General features: G+C 34.8%; 3 protein-coding genes across 3 annotated transcripts in view; 1 reads left to right on the top strand and 2 right to left on the bottom strand.

The window, feature by feature from the left end:
• LOC133844864 (disintegrin and metalloproteinase domain-containing protein 10) overlaps positions 1 to 20,483 on the top strand; it is a 140,460-nt gene that overhangs the window by 64,609 nt on the left and 55,368 nt on the right.
• LOC133844969 (fibrinogen-like protein 1) lies at positions 1,850 to 11,255 on the bottom strand. The gene is made up of 3 exons (XM_062279269.1): positions 11,149 to 11,255; positions 2,138 to 2,979; positions 1,850 to 2,070 (listed from the first exon to the last, which is right to left on the bottom strand). The coding sequence occupies exons 2-3, from the start codon at positions 2,578 to 2,580 to the stop codon at positions 1,953 to 1,955; spliced, it is 561 nt and encodes a 186-aa protein (XP_062135253.1). The 5' UTR covers positions 2,581 to 2,979; positions 11,149 to 11,255; the 3' UTR covers positions 1,850 to 1,952.
• Positions 9,555 to 10,645, bottom strand: LOC133844129 (fibrinogen-like protein 1). Its single transcript, XM_062277984.1, has 2 exons — positions 10,116 to 10,645; positions 9,555 to 10,043 (listed from the first exon to the last, which is right to left on the bottom strand). Exons 1-2 carry the CDS (start codon positions 10,487 to 10,489, stop codon positions 9,932 to 9,934), a joined length of 486 nt encoding a protein of 161 aa, XP_062133968.1. The 5' UTR covers positions 10,490 to 10,645; the 3' UTR covers positions 9,555 to 9,931.

Genomic DNA, 20,483 nt, shown 5'->3' with positions numbered 1-20,483 from the left:
TCGTCAAGTTTATATGATTATTATGAGATTATTTAAATTAATGCTAATAAGAAGTCTTAATTATTTAAAATATTTATATATATAGCAATAGGATTACTTAAGTAAATAAATAAATTATTATAGAATATATATCATACAATAATTATTATAATATTATAGGAAAAAATTGAAAGGAAATATCTTTATATATATTCAAAATTTACAAAAGGAGAAATGCTTTTTTTTTATTATGAATTATTCAGAAAATAAACTTTTAATCAATATATTCATTTTCAAGAGTAGGCAGGCTTTAGACTAACGTATATATCAGACATTTAAAGAGCCCATTGCTGGAATATAATGCGATATCTATGTACGTACAGATTTAAACCATAAAGTTGATGCAGTCGCATAAATTGTGAGTTAATTAACAACAAAATGTTCGCATAAATATAATGATAAACACATCGAGTTTATCAACAGTCATTAGGGGAGAAACAACTGAAAGACGAAAGCCAAAAGCCGAGAGATGATGATGACAAAATCCATGACCAAATTTAATGTCTCAGCCTCGACATGAATTTTAATGCCAAGCGGCATTTTACCCCCTTTTCTCACAGTCTAAACAAATGTTTGCCAGCATAAACAGACAGTCTGACAGTGGAAAATGAAAAGAGATGGAGGCTGGCATAGAGGTTCAGACAAGTAAAGTGGTACTAAGAGAGAGAGAGAGAGAGAGAGAAAGAGAGAAGGAAGGAAAGCAAATGCAATGCATCTGCAACTGCAGCAAACGTTGCAGCGTTGCAACAGCTGCTGTGCTCTGCTTCGTTGTGTTGTGGCTGTCAGAGCCACCACCAAGGACCAACGGCTGTGTATCCTGGCGTTGTTGTTGCTGTTGCTGGTGGTGGTTGCTGCTTTGGTCGACACTTTACACAGTGGGAAAGCCATAATCAGGACAAGTGTCCTGCTGCAGCATCTGCAGTCGCAGTCGTAGTCGCATGTGCACGAAGCTGCATTATGTATTATTATTTGTTGCATTTTGCATAAAACGCAAAGTCGGCCTGCCATGTCCTCAATGTGCAGGTGACATTACGGGCAGTCAGTGGAACCAAAGAGACAGAGAAAGAGATGACGATGGCGATGGCGATGAGAATGTTGTTGAGACGGATGCCAGGAAATCTGCAGGCGTTGGGACTTAGCCTTGAGCAAAAGTTGAGCGCATGGCTCATGATTTATGCACGTGTTTAGTGTGAAAAATGTGCATTAAAAGCAAAACTCACCAAACTGGGCAGAGAGAGAGAGAGAGAAGCGACATGAGCGAAAGTGTTGCCAAGAGAATGTTTTACAGTGGAGAAGGAGCTGGTAAAGGTGCCACAGGAGGTGGCAGGAGCTGTAACTAAAGAAGTCTCGCCAGGCCAGCAGGCAGGCACGCAGGCAGGAAGTGAAAGTGTGTTAGACGACGCGCATGTGTTGCTCCTCGTATTGAGGTCACTGGTCATTATCAAGATGTTGCAAAAGAAATGCCATAAAGTGTCCACCTCCATCTTCACCTCCTTCCACTTCTTCTTCTACTTTTTGTTGCTGTTGTGCACGCCTGTCGTCAGCAAGCTATTTGATATGCAAGGCAGATAAAGGGCAACGCGTATTCAACGCCTGGCCAAAAGCCAAACAGACTGCCTACCTACATGATTGGGAAAAAGAAAGGCAGAGGCAGAGAACGGTTTCCTAGATAGCAAGAGGCACGCTCCAAAGTTGTCTTAAAGCCAACAATAGTTTAAGACCAGTGTAACTGCCGATAAATTAATTTTTTGACTCACCACAGCTTCTGTTGCCTGATATTTCCTTTGGTCATCGATTTAATGTTTTACTACTTTTAATGTTAATATTTTGAGAATACTTTGAGAAGTTTTTATTGATTTTTACTTTTATTACATTTCCGCTTAGCAATTTTTGCTTGGGTTTATTCATTTTCTTTATTTTGGTCTAATCATCATTTGAACAAATTTAAGTGGGTTATTACTCCACGAATTCCATTTCACGCCTGGATCGCTTAATGCTTTCGCATTCTTATCATAAATTCCATTTACATTACTGTAAAGTTATTAAGAAGATTAATAATAATCAATAGCCTTCAGTTTAAAACGGATAAAGTATTTACCATATATAACAATCGTCAAACCACCAACCGGATTTGTAGGTTTGTCCACAATGTCCTTTAGCGCCATCATTATCCCGATCTGAAGTCGAAAATTTCGAGTTCTTATGATGTTCCAAGGCATTGCCAGCATTACCAGAGTAACTGCCAATGGATTTAATTTTATAAAACTCGTCCTCATCTCCTATATAAAAATTATCATATCGGGCATATCGCTCCTTGTCGTCAAAGTCTTTAAGGTAAATGTACAACTCGTGCGTTTGCGATTTAGTTATTAGATGCAGTTTATCAAGTCCAATGAAAAATTCTCCACTCAGATCACCAAATCCTTGGCGATAATCTGTCCAATTGCGATTAAAATCAACAGATCCATCCATACGTCTTTGAATCACAGTCCATCCAGAGCCAGCTAAACGCGAATCACATGGCACCGAAAATGTAACCATGCCAGGAACTTTTATCTCATAAATATCAGTTAATTTACCAAGACAATTTGGTGCTGGACAATGCTCCCCAATTTTATTTTGTATTCAGTAAGTTTTTCATTCGATTTGGAAAGCAGTTCATCCTTGGCTGCAATAATGTTACTTTTCTCAAGACTTTCATTTTTTAGATTTATCACAACTTAGAATCTGTTGATCTTTATTTTTGATAGTCTCTTCGTATATTGCCACCTTCATTTTGAGATCCGCTATCTGTTTCTCATACTCTTTTAAAGTAATAGCTTGTTCCTGAATTTGTTTGTCCTTCACATGTATATGTACTGTATGTTCCAAAACAGGTTGTACAATGTTAAAACAATATGCGTAGCACTTTTCTTCGTTGTCCTTGATGATTGGATAGGTCTAAAGAAAAATAAATTGGAGTGACACTTGATAAAATACAAAGGCACTTAATATGTCAACTCACAAAGTTTTTTTATTTGGCTGCTATCCGTAGTGAAATCATATTCGTTATTTGAATGTATAATCCCCGAATTCAATATAATAAGTAAAACTGTTGCAAATATTTTCATTTTGGAGCACAATTTTGCGAACTTTAAACACTCAGCTTTTATTTAAAACTGAACCCAGCTTATATTGGGTTTTCTGTGCGAGCTCCAATGCCGATCTTAACTAACGCTCGAGGCCCTTCATATTCGTCGAATAATTTCCGAGTTTCCGAGCGTGATACTGGAATCAGTTATTTATTTCTATATATGCACAACGGAATTTTTATATCAGTATATTTGGACCAGTTCACTTTGAAAGAAATGAAGTCTATTAAGTTGCTCAGTGACGAATTATGTATAACATATATAAAAGAAAGAAGTCTTCATCTATATAGTAAAAGTTCTGAATCATCATCTTATTAAAATCATTAAATTAGAATTAGAAACCTCTAATTGTTAAAAGAGCATATAAATGAATGAATTTATGTAAAATATTCGTTATTGTTATTACTTGAACATAGATGTGAACAGGTCGCATGCAGTCGTGGCAAATATTTTCGTATTCGTTTATATAAAAAAAAAGTCACTTTTCGTTTGTAATGAACAAGTCAGAGATTAATTTGTTAAAAAATTAAGGGGAAGCCCCATTCTTAGATTCCAGTTTATGCAATTTCCTGTGAACTGACGAATAAACACAAATGATTTCTGATCTTTTCAACTTGTGATGTAGTTAATTAGATGTAGTTAATTAAATGCTCTAAATAAAATTGTGCACTTTTTTTAACATAAATGGCTCATGTGAAAATCTTTATCAATAAAATTGACTGCAATTAGAATGTTCATGTTTAGAATTATATTTCAAGTAATGTAAATCTAACTTCAATTGAAATATAATTTAAATTTTTATTACATTTTAAAATTTTTCGGGTCCAATATGCTTTTAAAAATATAGACGGATGCTTTCATTGTTATTTTGAAAACCATTTAAATTAATTTTATTTTAAAATATAATGATTAATATTCTATAAAGTATGACCATTATATATACCATTTTTTCAGGTATTTATTATTTTATATTTTTACAATTTGAGACGAAATTTCAATGAATCATTTAAATAAATACTGATTACACAAATCAAATATTAACTTTTGAACAACAATCAGCTTTTGGGCTCTGCCTGCTGTTAATAGTTTGAAAGTTTGTTGTTGCTCAAGTACTAAATTGTAATTTATTCGATAGTTCAAGTTTCGGTTTTAAATTAACATAAAAGTATGCTGGACTCGGGATTCAACAAATATGTGAGTGTTTAGCTTTTGGGACTTGATACATTGCTCTTCAGTGACTTGTTAGAAGCTCTAAGATGTTTGTTGTCAGAATTGGTGGGTGAACTGGCCTCCTCTTTGGTGGCACGCATAATTCTTCTGTAAGAGTTGAAGTAGCCTGGTTTGCTGGTAAATGGCAAAATGGCAGCAGGCAGCTGGCAGTTTCTCAATGCTCTCACTCATTCACGCCCAAAAGTCGGCAATAAAATGGCAGTGGCAAAGAGCCATGCGGGCCACGCCCACACGAGTTGCCTTTCAATTTCAGTTTGGTACACATTTTTGCATTGCTCGCTCTGAGATGGCAATAAGAATTGAAATGGCATGGCATGAAAGCACAAGGAGCGGAGCGGAGCAGAAGGACGACTGCAACGACGACAGTCGGCAATTGTTTGCACTTGCTCTATATTTTCATTCTTTTTCTCACTCGCTCGCTCTCTGTCTTTTTTGCTTCTTTCATTCTTTATTTTGTTGGTTTGCTCTTTTGTGCCTTGGGAAGGAGGCAAACTGCTGCAATTTGCGCGCCCAGCCTTTGTCCAAAAAACTGCAAAAAGGTGGCAGAAAAAGGTCAAAGTACACACACACACACTCACAAGAAAATTGCAGAAAACACACCTATAGGTGGGATGGGCTGCGCTTTGTAGCGCGTTTAGTGCAAATTTTCACTCTCGGTCCATGGTCATATATTACTATTTTCTCGCCTGGCCTTTAAACAAATTGCATAAACATTTGTTACCTGGCTAAAGCAGCTTTTATGCTGTTGTACATATATTTATTTGATACACCAACACACACACACATACACACACTTCACTACCTTTGGCAAAGGGCAATGAGAGGGCAGGGAAAATTGCACTTTTATAGTCGCGCGCTGCTTTTACGTTCTTAAGTCCGTTTTATACCTGTTGTTTATTTATGGCCTTCTCTGTGCACGACTTTTCCCACACCCTCTCCCACCATTCCCCTTTAGTCCATTGGCTTTGCCATCTTTGTTTTTCTGGCAGCTGTGTCGTCGTTTCGCTTTTAAACTTCTGTTTTCGTATTTTGCCTTTTTCACTTACGTTTTTTTTCTGTTTTTTTTTGCTTTGGCGCAACAAATGAATATTTGAAAATGAACGATACGCTTTTAAGCCTTATGCAATGTAACACATGAGACTTTATTTGGGTCTGGCATTGTGTGTTCTATGATTGGCCCAATATGAGTTGACACTTTGCATAGAACGTGATGTTTATAAACAATTCGCATGATTCTTGAAGCACAACTAGAAAAAGGAATATTACAGTCAGAACCAACAATTACAATTTTAATTGAAATATTAAATGATACTCAAGTATTAAAATTATGCTTTTTTTCTTTGCAGGTAAATGTTCTATTCAAAGTGGAATTCACAACGTAACCAAGTGACTTTTGGTGAATATAAGACTGAGTTGAAATAAAATTTCTCTGTGCATTATTATTGAATTTAAACCTTTACTATAGTTTTACTGTAAATATAAATCATCTTTCATGTTAATAAAACAATTATTCATAAATGTAGTGCCGCAACACGAATTATTTAATGTGTCCAAACAATATTCTGAACATAATATTTAAAGACTCCATTGAAGCTAAAGTTGTCATGTAGAAGAGAAAAGGGTGAGGACGTCTGATCGATGCCCAAAAGCCATTCATTTAAAGGACATCATAATCAAGTCCCAAAAGACAAACTGGTGGGCAAACAGCAATCTGTCAGGGAATACAACAAGTAAAAATTATTTATTAATTACTCACACCCAGCACAGAGAATGCAGATGCTGTGCTGTGCTGTGCTGTGCTGTGCTGTGGCAATTAAATCAATATAAAGAGCTACAAAATGAATGCATAAATAATTGATTTAATTTCCATGTTCCACCACAAACTGGGAGGGTAAAAGTTATGGCTCAGGGTTGGGGGCTTGGGGGTTCAATAGTATGTTATTTATTTATATGCTGTATATGCAAAAAATGTGTTTAATTTTCAACATGTACACAGCACTCTAAAATACATGTTTTGCCTGCCATAAAAATGCTCCAAGCGTCTGTTGCAAAATGTGTTTCAAGTGCCCACAATTGACACACAACGAGTCTGCGTCGCTTGTACGATAAACATATATACATACATATGTATATATACATATGAATATGTCATAAATGTAGCTGTAATTTCCGAAATTGATTATAATAATTGAGCTGTGTTTAGTTGTCAACTCTACTTAGCAAGAAATCAACTGGAAAATCTTAGAGTAAAACTTGTTTCGTCCGTTGTCTGTCACTCATTTTAACCCAATGTATTCAGTAGAAAACTGCGAATATAAATTATAAATTTATGTGTTAAATTTCGTCGCGCCTTTGTCGCTCTGCCAGTGGCATCCATTTTGACATTATGAATTTATGCGCTATCTGGCATAAAAATAAAACATGTATGAAAGCTACGGTCGAGTGTGCTGGACTGTGAAATACCCCGATCAAAACAGTGCGGTAGTATTCGTAAAATACACCCAGTTAATATACCACAAAAATACTAAAATATACACCAAATGTTTCATTTGGACATATATATAAAGTAAAACTATAAATATACCAAATTAATATACCACAAAAATACTAAATTATACATCAAAGGCTGTATTTTGGTATATTGGTTTCGTAGTACATTAAATATACCAGATTGTGAGCCAAAGCAGCTAAGATCCGATTGAAAGAGACGTTTTTTGGCATACAAAAATATATCTAAAATAACTTCTACAATTTTCTAAGCTTAAGCAAATTTCAAATTTCACGCTGATCAAGAATATATTTACTTTATGGTGTCGTTGATGTGTTCTTCTGCTAGTTACATACATTTACTACAGGCAAAAAGTTATAATACCCTTCTACGATATTGATAGGGGTATAAACATTGTGTACGCATATGCAAATATATATGTATATGTGTCTTGGTGTAAACGAACATAAATATGTCTCTATATGTGCATGGCATATTTTCAGTTATGCCCACAAAACAGCGAACTTACAAACCAACAACACAGCCTGTGACTGAAGAGTGATTTTGAGTATGGGATGCGAGAGTAAACTTCATGTGATCCAATGTGATATATACTCTCGTACTTTATACGTTCTACAGCCTGACAGTTGCTCCGTCTGTCGCTGGGTTGTTGTATCTGACAGTGCGTCACTCCAGCGTCGGCTTCGCATGGGTCTCTGCGGTCTGTCAGATGATGGCTCGTTCTCTTCATTTAGCTTTTGCTGGAAGGGGCGGAGCGATGGAATGGCAGAGCATATGAAACATGGACTCCCCGCTATTGTTTGCTTGACTGACACACATACACAATTTGACAATGCGTCTGCTCACAAGCGAATTCAAATGGTATCGCTGATACAGTGGGCTTTTCCTGTTTTGAAATTAACTCAGATTAAATGGAATGTATTTATTTACTCGCAACTGCGCTTTAAAATTATTTTCTTGATTTGAGATTTCTGCTTCTATTTTGGTCTAATCATCATTTGAATAAATTTAAGTGAGCTATAAGTCCAGTGATTCCATTTTACACCAGATGTTGCCGATTTATTTATTGCATTCCTATCATATAAACCATTCAAATTACTGTAATTGAGAAGAGAAGAACAAATATTAGTTGCATTATAAAACGGATATAACCAAGTATTTACCACATTAAACAATCCTTGAACCACCAACCAGACTCGAAGCTTTGAGCACAATGTCCCGAATGTCCTCTTCGAATATTGTGACATTAATTTCAAGATCTGCTATCTGTTTCTCATATTCTTTAAGCTAAATGTCTAGTTTCTGAATTTGCTGATCTTTCTCTATTATGACTGTAAGTTATAAGACTTGTTGTATTATAATAAAAACAATATGTATGGTCTCCGAATTAAATATAATAAGCAAAACTGCTGCAAATATTTTCATTTTGAATTACAATGTTGCAATCTTTAAGCACTCAAATTCCATTTAAGGCTGAATACATTCAGTCTCAACTTTTACTGTCTAAGCTCGAACGCCTTTGAAGAATTCTTATCAGTATACGAATAGAACCAGATGTTGGAGAATCGTCGACATTCTTAATATTTGCTGAAAGCTTCAGTCATTTATTGGAATAATTATAATAAAGTACAAACACATCAAAATCAGTGTTTTTTGTACTGTACATTCCGCTTGTTGACAACAATCGTATATACAAAACCATTATTTTAGAGATTGGCCTCAAGTATTGTTAGTATTTTTTAATATATACCGCAAAAGAAAATGACCATAGTTCCAAAAATTGGACATAGATGTTCATATTTTTTATTGATTTTTATGTGTATTTTATGTAAACAACAATTACTAACATATTCCGTATATTTTAGTGGACAAACACTTTTCACTCTGTTAATAACCCAAGTGTTTTGTATTTTTCTGAAAGGATATCTCAAATTTCTAAATATTATTTGTTGTATATTTTTGTATTGCTTAGTCAGAATTGTGCTTAAATTTTGTTGTATGTTAAAATTTTCTTATTTCGATTTCGGTCTAATCATCATTTGAACGAATTTGATAGGTTTAGTGTGCCATGTTCTCCATTCGACAATAGCATCGGGTTCATCCTTATATATTCCATTTAAATTACTGCGAATAATAGAAATAGAAAAGGTGAATTGATTCAAATATTTAACATTATCTTTAATATTATATAATTACCACATATAACAACTTTCAAACCACCAACCGGATTTGTAGATGTGTCCGCAATGTCCGCCATCATTATCACGATCTGAAGTCGAGAAGTTTGTTCTTTGCCACAATAATGTCATTTTTATCAAGAATCTGTTGATCTTTATTTTTGATGGCCTCTTCGAATATTGCCACCTTTATTTTGAGATCCGCTATCTGTTTCTCATACTCTTTTAAATTAATAGCTTGTTCCTGAATTTGTTTGTCCTTCTCTTGTATATGTAGTCTATGTTCCACTTGTATAGTCACCGAATAACATATAATAAGTAGAACTGTTGCAAATATTTTCATTTTGAATTAATATTTTGCAATCTTTAAGCACTCAAATTCAATTTAAAACTGAATGCCCTCAATCTCAATTTTTACTCTTTAAGCTCGAACGCCTTTGAAGAGTTTTTATCAGCATGCGAAAGAACCAGTGCTTTTTGTGCTGTACATTCCAAAAGATGTATGAAAGCTCCTCTTGTTGACAACAATCGTATATACAAAACCATTATTTTAGAGATTGGCCTCAAGTATTATTGCTTAATATATTTAAAGAACAAAGACCATAGTTCCAAAAATTGGACATAGATGTTCATAATTTTTATTGATTTTTATGTGTATTTTATGTATACAACAATTACTAACATATTCCGTATATTTTAGTGGACAAACATTTTTCACTCTGTTAATAACCCGTGTTGTGTATTTTTCTGAAAGAATATCTCAAATTTCTAAATATTATTTGTTGTATATTTTTGTATTGCTTAGTCAGAATTGTGGTTAAATTTTGTTGTATGTTAAAATTTTCTTATTTCGATATCGGTCTAATCATCATTTGAACAAATTTGAGACTTTTTGTGTGCCATGTTCTCCATTCGACAATAGCATCAAGTTCATCTTTATATATTCCATTTAAATTACTGCGAATAATATAAATATAAATGGTGAATTGATTCAAATATTTAACATTATCTCTAATATTATATAATTACCACATATAACAACTTTCAAACCACCAACCGGATTTGTAGGTTTGTCCACAATGTCCTTTAGCGCCATCATTATCCCGATCTGAAGTCGAAAATTTCGAGTTCTTATGATGTTCCAAGGCATTGCCAGCATCACCAGAGTAACTGCCAATGGATTTAATTTTATAAAACTCGTCCTCATCTCCTATATAAAAATTATCATATCGGGCATATCGCTCCTCATCGTCAAAGTCTTTAAGGTAAATGTATAACTCGTGCGTTTGCGATTTAGTTATTAGATGCAGTTTATCGAGTCCAATGAAAAATTCTCCACGCAGATCACCAAATCCTTGGCGATAATCTGTCCAATTGCGATTAAAATCAACAGATCCATCCATACGTCTTTGAATCACAGTCCATCCAGAGCCAGCCAAACGCGAATCACATGGCACAGAAAACGCATCGATTCCAGGCACTTTTATTGCATAAATATCAGTCAATTTATTAATACAACTTGTGCTTCCACAATTCTCAAGTTTTATTTTGTATTCAGTAAGTTTTTCATTCGATTTATAATAAAGTTCATCCTTGGATGCAATAATGTTACTTTTGTCAAGAGTTTCATTTTTACATTCCTGAAAATGAATCTGTTGGTCCAACTGTTGACTTTAATTCGTATATACTCTTCCAAGATTTTAGTCTTGATTTCAAATCTATAGTTTCGTTTTGAAACTTTTGAGAAAACAGAAGCTGTTGGTTTAGCTGAAGGTCTTTATTTCTAATAGTCTCTTCGTATATTGCCAGTTTAATTTTGAGATTTGCTATTTGTTTTTCATATTCTGATAAGTTAACAGCTTGATCCTGAATTTGTTGGTCCTTCACTTGTATATGTACTGTATGTTCTAAGAAAGGTTGTATCATATTAAAACAATATGCGTAGCATTTTTCTTCATTGTCTGCGATAATTGCCCAAGTCTAAGTATATATAAATTTGAATGACTGTTAAACGATAAAAAAATCACATTTTAAAATAAGCGCACTTAAAATGTGAACTCACAGTGTTTTTTACTTCGTTGCTTTTCGTAGTGAGATCGTATTCGTTATTTGAATGTATATATCCCGAATAAAATATAATAATTAAAACTGTTAAAAATATTTTCATTTTGAATTATAAAGTTGCAAACTTTTAACGCTCAGACACAATTTGAAACTGAATGCTGTCAAGCTCAAATTTTACTGTCTACGCTCGAACGCCTTTGAAGAATTTTTATCAGCATGCGAAAGAACCAAATGTTCGAGAATCGTCGACACTCTTAATATTTCCTAAAGCTTGAGTCAGCATTGCACATACATATGAGAATAATTATATTTTTATCAGTGTTTTTGTGCTGAGTAATTCATGGCATTTCCATCATTATAGGACTGTTAATTTTAATATAAACTCGTCCTCATCTCCTATATAAAAATTATCATATCGGGCATATCGCTCCTCGTCGGTAAAGTCTTTAAGGTAAATGTACAACTCGTGCGTTTGCGATTTAGTTATTAGATGCAGTTTATCGAGTCCAATGAAAAATTCTCCACGCAGATCACCAAATCCTTGGCGATAATCTGTCCAATTGCGATTAAAATCAACAGATCCATCCATACGTCTTTGAATCACAGTCCATCCAGAGCCAGCTAAACGCGAGTCACATGGCACAGAAAACGCATCGATTCCAGGCACTTTTATCTCATAAATATCAGTCAATTTATTAATACAACTTGCGGCTCCACAATTCTCAAGTTTTATTTTGTATTCAGTAAGTTTTTCATTCGATTTGGAGAGCAGTTCATCCTTGGATGCAATAATGTTACTTTTGTCAAGAGTTTCATTTTTACACTTATCTGAAAATAGAATCTGTTGGTCCAACTGAATGTCTTTAATTCGTATGCTCTCTTCGAAGATTCCCAGCTTTGTTTTTAGATCAATAGTTTCGTTTTGAAACTTTTGAGAAACCAGAAGCTGTTGGTTTAGCTGAAGGTCTTTATTTCTAATAGTCTCTTCGTATATTGCCAGTTTAATTTTGAGATTTGCTATTTGTTTTTCATATTCTGATAAGTTAACAGCTTGATCCTGAATTTGCTGGTCCTTCACTTGTATATGAACTGTATGTTCTAAGACTGGTTGTATTATATTAAAACAATATGCGTAGCATTTTTCTTCGTTGTCTGTGATAATTGTCTAGGTCTAAGTATATATAAATTTTAATGACTGCTAAACGATAAAATACAAACACACTTCAAATGTGAACTCACAGTGTTTTTTACTTCGTTGCTTTTCGTAGTGAGATCGTATTCGTTATTTGAATGTATATATCCCGAATTAAATATAATAATTAAAACTGTTAAAAATATTTTCATTTTGATTTACAAAGTTGAAAACTTGAAACGCTCAGATTCAATTTGAAACTGAATGCTGTCAAGCTCAAATTTTACTGTCTACGCTCGAACGCCTTTGAAGAATTTTTATCAGCATGCGAAAGAACCAAATGTTCGAGAATCGTCGACACTCTTAATATTTCCTAAAGCTTGAGTCAGCATACATAGCACATACATATGAGAATAATTATTTTTATCATCAGTATTATATAATTACCACATATAACAACTTTCAAAGCACCAACCGGATTTGTAGGTTTGTCCACAATGTCCTTTAGCGCCATCATTATCCCGATCTGAAGTCGAAAATTTCGAGTTCTTATGATGTTCCAAGGCATTGCCAGCATCACCAGAGTAACTGCCAATGGATTTAATTTTATAAAACTCGTCCTCATCTCCTATATAAAAATTATCATATCGGGCATATCGCTCCTCGTCGTCAAAGTCTTTAAGGTAAATGTACAACTCGTGCGTTTGCGATTTAGTTATTAGATGCAGTTTATCGAGTCCAATGAAAAATTCTCCACGCAGATCACCAAATCCTTGGCGATAATCTGTCCAATTGCGATTAAAATCAACAGATCCATCCATACGTCTTTGAATCACAGTCCATCCAGAGCCAGCCAAACGCGAATCACATGGCACAGAAAACGCATCGATTCCAGGCACTTTTATCTCATAAATATCAGTCAATTTATTAATACAACTTGTGCTTCCACAATTCTCAAGTTTTATTTTGTATTCAGTAAGTTTTTCATTCGATTTGGAGAGCAGTTCATCCTTGGATGCAATAATGTTACTTTTGTCAAGAGTTTCATTTTTACACTTATCTGAAAATAGAATCTGTTGGTCCAACTGAATGTCTTTAATTCGTATGCTCTCTTCGAAGATTCCCAGTCTTGATTTCAAATCTATAGTTTCGTTTTGAAACTTTTGAGAAAACAGAAGCTGTTGGTTTAGCTGAAGGTCTTTATTTCTAATAGTCTCTTCGTATATTGCCAGTTTAATTTTGAGATTTGCTATTTGTTTTCATATTCTGATAAGCCAACAGCTTGATCCTGAATTTGCTGGTCCTTCACTTGTATATGAACTGTATGTTCTAAGACTGGTTGTATTATATTAAAACAATATGCGTAGCATTTTTCTTCATTGTCTGCGATAATTGCCCAAGTCTAAGTATATATAAATTTGAATGACTGTTAAACGATAAAATACAAACACACTTCAAATGTGAACTCACAGTGTTTTTTACTTCGTTGCTTTTCGTAGTGAGATCGTATTCGTTATTTGAATGTATATATCCCGAATTAAATATAATAATTAAAACTGTTAAAAATATTTTCATTTTGAATTATAAAGTTGCAAACTTTTAACGCTCAGACACAATTTGAAACTGAATGCTGTCAAGCTCAAATTTTACTGTCTACGCTCGAACGCCTTTGAAGAATTTTTATCAGCATGCGAAAGAACCAAATGTTCGAGAATCGTCGACACTCTTAATATTTCCTAAAGCTTGAGTCAGCATACATAGCACATACATATGAGAATAATTATATTTTTATCAGTGTTTTTGTGCTGTTTAGTATTTATTCATGGCATTTCCATCATTATAGGAATAACTGTTAATGGATTTAATTTTATAAAACTCGTCTTATTATATCGGGTATATTATTAAAGTCCTAACTCATTTTTAATTGTATATAAACATGTAACTCCTTTCAAAATACTTAGTTTTTATCAGCTTTTATACTCTCTACCCATAGGGTAGGATAAAAAGCAAATAACAATCGTAATTTTGAAGGTAGTCTGACTTTTGGTGTATACAATAATAACTATAGTCGCTATGATTCCAGAAAAATTTGGTTGCGATAAGATATAAATTTACCAGAAGAAATACTTCTGTATGGTAAGAAGAGCCTACTTACTAGGAGTCTTACTTTGTTTGGTTGACAATCTGGTATGTTTTGCACTATATGGTATATTTTGAATATAGTTCTGCAGTAATGGTATATTATATGCTATATATTATTATATAGCATTTGGTATAATTTTAGTATTTGTATGGTAAATTAATTTAGTATATTTTAGCGTTTCGATAATCTCAGTCTCAAGCACTCTCGACTGTAACATAGCTTTCTTATTTTTTAGTATGTATATGTACATATATATATTGTTCAAATGTATGAAAGCTAAGCTTGGTAGCAGTGTATCAAAAGAATTCTAGCCATAGCTCACATTGCTACAAATTTGGTGGCGATGAGATAATAAACTACAACAAAAGTCATATACTGAAACTCTTTCGTTGAATTAACAGCTTGAGTCATATGCTTATCACATATAAGTAAAAAGCACAGAATGGAATTGGTATACTATTATTTAAAGTTTTATTTAGAATTATTACAATTTATGCTTCCAATTCATGTTACTTCTGGCATTTAGTTTTGAGCCACTGTACTGAACGCCATGTGACTTTCTTTATTTGCTTACTCGTCTCATGTGTCGAGACTAAAGCCAAGATGCTACCCAACAATTACATTTTGTGCACAATTTATTCATGTTTTGCAACCTTTCTTTTTGGGCATTAGACAGTAGACAGAGCAATGGCAATGATGATGATGATGAAGACGCAGACGAAGACGGAAGCTATTGTTTTGAATAGGGCGACGATGGCGCCAACTTTGAGTTGGGTTGGTGAGTCAGAGTCAGAATATCGCACATGTGTTGGGGCTGCTTCGGTTTGGCTTGACAACCACAGGCTCAGCTCCTGTGGCTTCCATTTTCATCATCATAAAGTCTGGTGAAAGGAAATCGATATGGGTAACTTAATCATGAAATGAAGTCGACGTCAAGTTGTCTTTCATTTTTGAATTGCAAGCAGGTTTCATACTCTAACTCATGAAATGTTTGAGCATTTTGGCAGTTGTATAAATTGATATTTATATTTTTTTTATTTATTTATCATAATATTTAAATTTGTAATGCAAGCATTACTTACTCATATAAATAGTGATCGCTAGTGTATTTGAAATTCGACTTAGATATCGACATTTTAATCTCTTGTTGTTCTTGTTTTTGTTGTTGTCACGTCTTCATGTGGGCGCTGTTCGTGCGTTGCCAACTACTTTTGCACTTGGCTTTTGTTTACCTATGAGTAGTTCGGTATACGAAGTGGCCAAAAGTTTTTCCTTGCTTTTCTGTTTATTTTCATGTCTTAGTTGGCTTACTTTTTTGGTTTTTAGCTATCCGCTTTGGCTTTGGCTTTGGCTCTAGCTTATGGCTGCCTTCAATCACTGCCCCCCACTCTCCCATCCCCATAGTTTCTTATTCTTTTATCCCCTTCTCGGTTACCAATTTTGTTCATTTCCGTTGCGACTCCATTGGAACTTCGACTTACTTTACACATTTAGCTGGAATGCAGGTCAGTGCTGTGCAGTTTTATATTAATTTTGTAGCTGTCGGTTTTCCTTGCCTTGCCTTTCTTTGGGTTTAACCGCCTGTGCTCGAGTTCTTTCACAAATTAAACAACAATTGTTGTATGTGCGTTTCTTTTTGTGTTGGTTGTAGTCGTTGTATTAAATTCAGCAGCAATCCTGGCTTTGGTATTCTTGGCAGGTAGCTGCTACTCTTATGCCTTATTGTTTCATTATGCAAACAGTTTTTCAACTTGGCTTTAGCAACTCTGTTTGTGGCTTTCATTACTCTTGCATAACAGGCACTATCATGGTTATCCAAGACATAACAAAGTTGCAGCCAAACTAAAATACAGAAGATTGAGTAGAGATTAAAAAATGTCCTGTAAACATAAATATATATTCGAGTATTTCCAGATTATATGAATTTTTTCAAATTATTTATCATGTTTATTGTTCAAACTCTTTAGGCAAATGTTATTTGCATCTCATGTGTGGAAAATATGATTTTATTTTTAATGTCGCGCTATGACCCACATTGAACATCAAATTGTAAATATCCCAACCGAGCAAAATGTGTGTATGTCCTTCAATTATTTTGAACCAACCCCAGGGCTGGGATTTTTGCTATTTTTTTATTTTGTAAATACATCCTTGACGAGGTAAAAAATATGTATGAGTGGATTGACGTTGCGCGAGGTTGAAAAAAAGAGCATAAAAACTATTTGTTTGAAATGTCCAAGTTCATTAAAAAAATATATGTCCATCAGAAATGAGTGATAGAGCGCATTGACTGACAGACGCACCATTTTTCTTTTAATGTATATAGTTTTTTAATTTATTTAACTTTGGTCCGCCACAAGAACCAAGTATCAAATTAGCAAAGTTTTGTAAATCGATTGTGCTCTTTAGACAGTGTGTAACGCAAAACTAATAACTGAAATAGTTGCATAAACGAATAAATTAACTTTTGCTATGCAGCTGTTGATACTTTTCGATTGCTATCACTGCATAGAAAAGGGAAGGGAGGAAGGGGCTTAGAGAATGGAAAACAGCGGAGAGAAATTTATATGTTTCTACATTTCGTATGCAGTTGACAACTCCATGTGGACGACAACAACAACAACAACGAAAACGATGACGACAGCAGCACACACAACAATGTACCCAATGGGGATGACAACTTTTCTAATTTGCAGTCTGTCTGTTATTCTGTCTGGGGTTGAATTTCGCTGTAAACTGCATTTTGAGTAGGTTTTATTCGTCAACAAGTTACTTTATTTGCGCACAATTTAAAGGTTGATACTGATATCAGTTCAGAAAATGATGCAATGTAACAAAAGTGTGACTGCAGTTATTATTTTACTGCTGTCATAAGTATTGGTAAATTGAGAGATTACTATGTAATACATTGTTTTCCATAGAAATAAGTTCACTCTCTTTATCTCCTTCTTTCTGGGTATCTGAGTCTGACATAATAAAAGTACTCAATTTTAATTACTTTCCATACTTGTGCAACAATTTCATGGCATACTTTTATGTGTTACTCATCGACCCAGTTATTGTGCATAACTACGCGTTGTTCAACACTGTTTTACAGTAAGGCGAAGAGAGTGAGAGGAGCATTATAAAAAATGCAACATTGCGCGCAATAGTTGGTAAAATAAACAAAACTTTCTGCCTGCCTGGGCATATTTGAAACTTTATTCATGTGCTTCGTTCTTGGCGCTCTGTCATTTTGTTGTTTATTTCTACAAAAAACAAAGTTTCTGTTTTTTTTTTGTGTTGTGTTTTAGTTGTTTCTTGTTTGTGGGCTCCATGTTTACTGCTGAGTGAATATTTTAGTCATTTTTAATATTTTTCCTCTTGTTCAGTCTCGAATTTCCCCCAGTCTGCAGCATTTTTATGTTGCTTGTTCAATTGCAAGAATTTGCTATTTCTTGACGGGAGAAAAGCTGCAACTTCTTTTTAGCATAGTTTGCATGCCATCAGAGTCTGTGATTGAAAGGCATTTCGTGCTCCTTTTTTGCTTTTTGTTTTCTGTTTCTTGTTTTTTGTTTTGCAAGTGGGAGGAGTGATGTGATTTTCGGTCTGAGCATTTGTTGCATGTCACATTGTTGCCGCTCTTCTGGGGTGCTCTTAGTACTATTACATCAGCAACTTGGTGTCGGCTGCAACATAGTTGTTGTACTTGCTCTGATGCTTTTTGTTTGACTCGGCTTACAAATGTTGCAACGTGCAACTATTAAATAGTTTTGCAGCAGCTGCCACTTTCAAGTGGCTGAGGCTGCCACAAAAACTTTGTGCTTTGTGCCACTTAAATGTAACCTACAAATTTTGTCAGAGACCAAACAAAACTTTGCCATATCTTTGAGCGTTAACACAAAAGTCAATTGTTGTTCACATTGCCTGTAACCGAAAATCATGAAAAGTATTCTAAAGATTTTTCGTTTGAATTCCCTTAATCTTTGGCAATATTTTCGTCGTTGTCTCTACAATCTAAACAAGTTTGAAGACTTTTGTTTAGTTGATGGCTTACAATACATTTTTCTACTATTTGCAATTGAGTTAAACTAATACCTACTATTCAATACAATCTCCTCGCTTTATTAATTAATTGGAACGCACAGAGAGACAGAGAATAAGAGGTTTCCCATTTGGGGATTACAATGGCACGCATTTATTGCTTATTAATTTGACTAACCGAATGCCAACTGTCTCTCATTGGAGCTTTGTTTTGTCCCTCAGCTGGTTTGAGCAGGGAAAACCAATCAAATGTGTATTATTTGCAAAGCAGAGCGATGCCTAAGCCCATCACGGGTATCTCTTCGTCATTAATAAATAATAAACAAGGTAAACATGCAGCCAGCATGTTTGCATCAAGTATCCGCTCCGTTGCCTTTGATCGATGATCTGCTGATGAATGCCTCGAAACCTGTGAATGTTGTCATCCAACCATCCATTGTACAATTCACTCACTCAAATTAACAAACAACATAATTGTTTCTGCATTCAATGCTTGTTTGCACAGGTCTCAAGTAAATTTTGTTGTCTACCATTGCACTGATTAGATATGCTGTCGATTGTGTTCGCATTTTGCAACTCATTCAAATTGTGTCTGGATATTCAAGAGCCTTTAACATTGCATAGAATCGATACATGTTCTAAAAGTAAATCTAAAACAACTTTGCACCATTTTTATAGCCGCATATTTTGAATGTAGTACTATATCAATATATCATAAACATAAATTAGTATTTGAGATATATTCATTTGGTATATTTTAGGAATAATACCACACTGTTTAGCTTTTATTCAAAATGAATAACGTGTATCTCAGCTTTCTGACTTGGTCAATTTGAATTCAATTTCAAAAATCGATTTTTATTTTATTATGATGTGATTTGATTTAGTTTCACCACAAATTCCTTATAAATTTGTTTGTTATGGCTATTTTCAATTTGTTGACGTGCCCTTTTTCCCCAGTTCCCCCAAAAAATAACTCAATCAATATTTCACTTTGGCACCAGCGGAAAAGTAGGAAGTGGGAAGATATTCAGCCAAATGCTAACTAGTCAAGCAATTAGTGCTGGTTACGTTTGGTTTGGGGATCCGTGTCCATAATTGTTACGCTCGCCCACATCCGGGGGCGAATGGACGCCCACTCACACCTCCGTTCCCGCTCCCTTCGACCATTTACTATGTTCTCTATGCGCTCTCACTGCCCAATTACTGCCACACCAGTTGTTTTTGTCTTTTGCGCTACTCTTGGTCCATTGTCTCGAAGTATTTTGTGTTCTCCTCGTCCATCCCAAACTCCAACCATCTCTCTTTTTTTGCACTGTGCTGTGTCCATTCTATTGCTCTTCTTCCATTGCAGCTCCATTGATTACGGAAATAGCGAAACGCTAAAATCAAACTAATCAGTTGAATGATTGGCGTTGGCCCAGCGACGTTAGCAACGTTAGCTGCGTTGACAGCGCGGACAATGGCCACATCGATCGTCTCATTCCATTTTCACTTCAGACTCCCCCTCTCTCCCACATTTCTGTCAACTCCTCGCAAATGAAAATTGTCCCTTTTTCTGTGTGTTTGTGTATGGCAGTGTGTGTGTGTGTGTGCGGCAGTGTGTGCGTGAGCGCTCTCAGAGTTGCCATGAAACTTTTGCTACCTTTTCTTTTATGCTTTGCTATTCAGGCGCCATTGCCGTTGAGTTCCTTTGTGTCCACTGGCTGTTAACGAGTTTTTCCCGGAGCCTGACGCTCATTAAATGTGTGTAAACCGTCATTTGAAGCTGATGACGGGCTTCGTCCTCGACTGGTCGACATTTAAATTACTTTATAGCTGCCTTCATTTAGTTTATAATACATAGATTTACTTGGTCACTTCACTTCTCCGCTTTCTGCTGTGCTTTTGCAAACCAAGTTCTTCTATTTTATCTTTTGACCATTTTCATGTTTTTTTTTTTTTTAAGTAGTCTTAACATTTTCTTGTTACTTTTAATTTGTTGCATTTTGAACTTGCTGCGGCGTTAATTATACCTCGTCTTGATTAGTAAGTT

Source organism: Drosophila sulfurigaster, chromosome 2L (genome assembly GCF_023558435.1).
Source record: "Drosophila sulfurigaster albostrigata strain 15112-1811.04 chromosome 2L, ASM2355843v2, whole genome shotgun sequence".
NCBI classification, from domain to species: Eukaryota; Metazoa; Arthropoda; class Insecta; order Diptera; family Drosophilidae; genus Drosophila; species Drosophila sulfurigaster.
The sequence above is the reverse complement of the archived record's forward strand: the minus strand, read 5'-3'. Positions and strand labels throughout refer to the sequence as shown.

Coding starts and splice junctions, on each gene's coding strand:
- LOC133844129 (XM_062277984.1), bottom strand. CDS start 10,489: ATGGATGGATCTGTTGATTTTAATCGCAATTGGACAGATTATCGCCAA. Junction 10,044..10,115: donor TTTGAAAGTTGTTATATGTG/GTAATTATATAA, acceptor TATTATTCGCAG/TAATTTAAATGGAATATATA.
- LOC133844969 (XM_062279269.1), bottom strand. CDS start 2,580: ATGGTTACATTTTCGGTGCCATGTGATTCGCGTTTAGCTGGCTCTGGA. Junction 2,071..2,137: donor TTTGACGATTGTTATATATG/GTAAATACTTTA, acceptor ATAACTTTACAG/TAATGTAAATGGAATTTATG.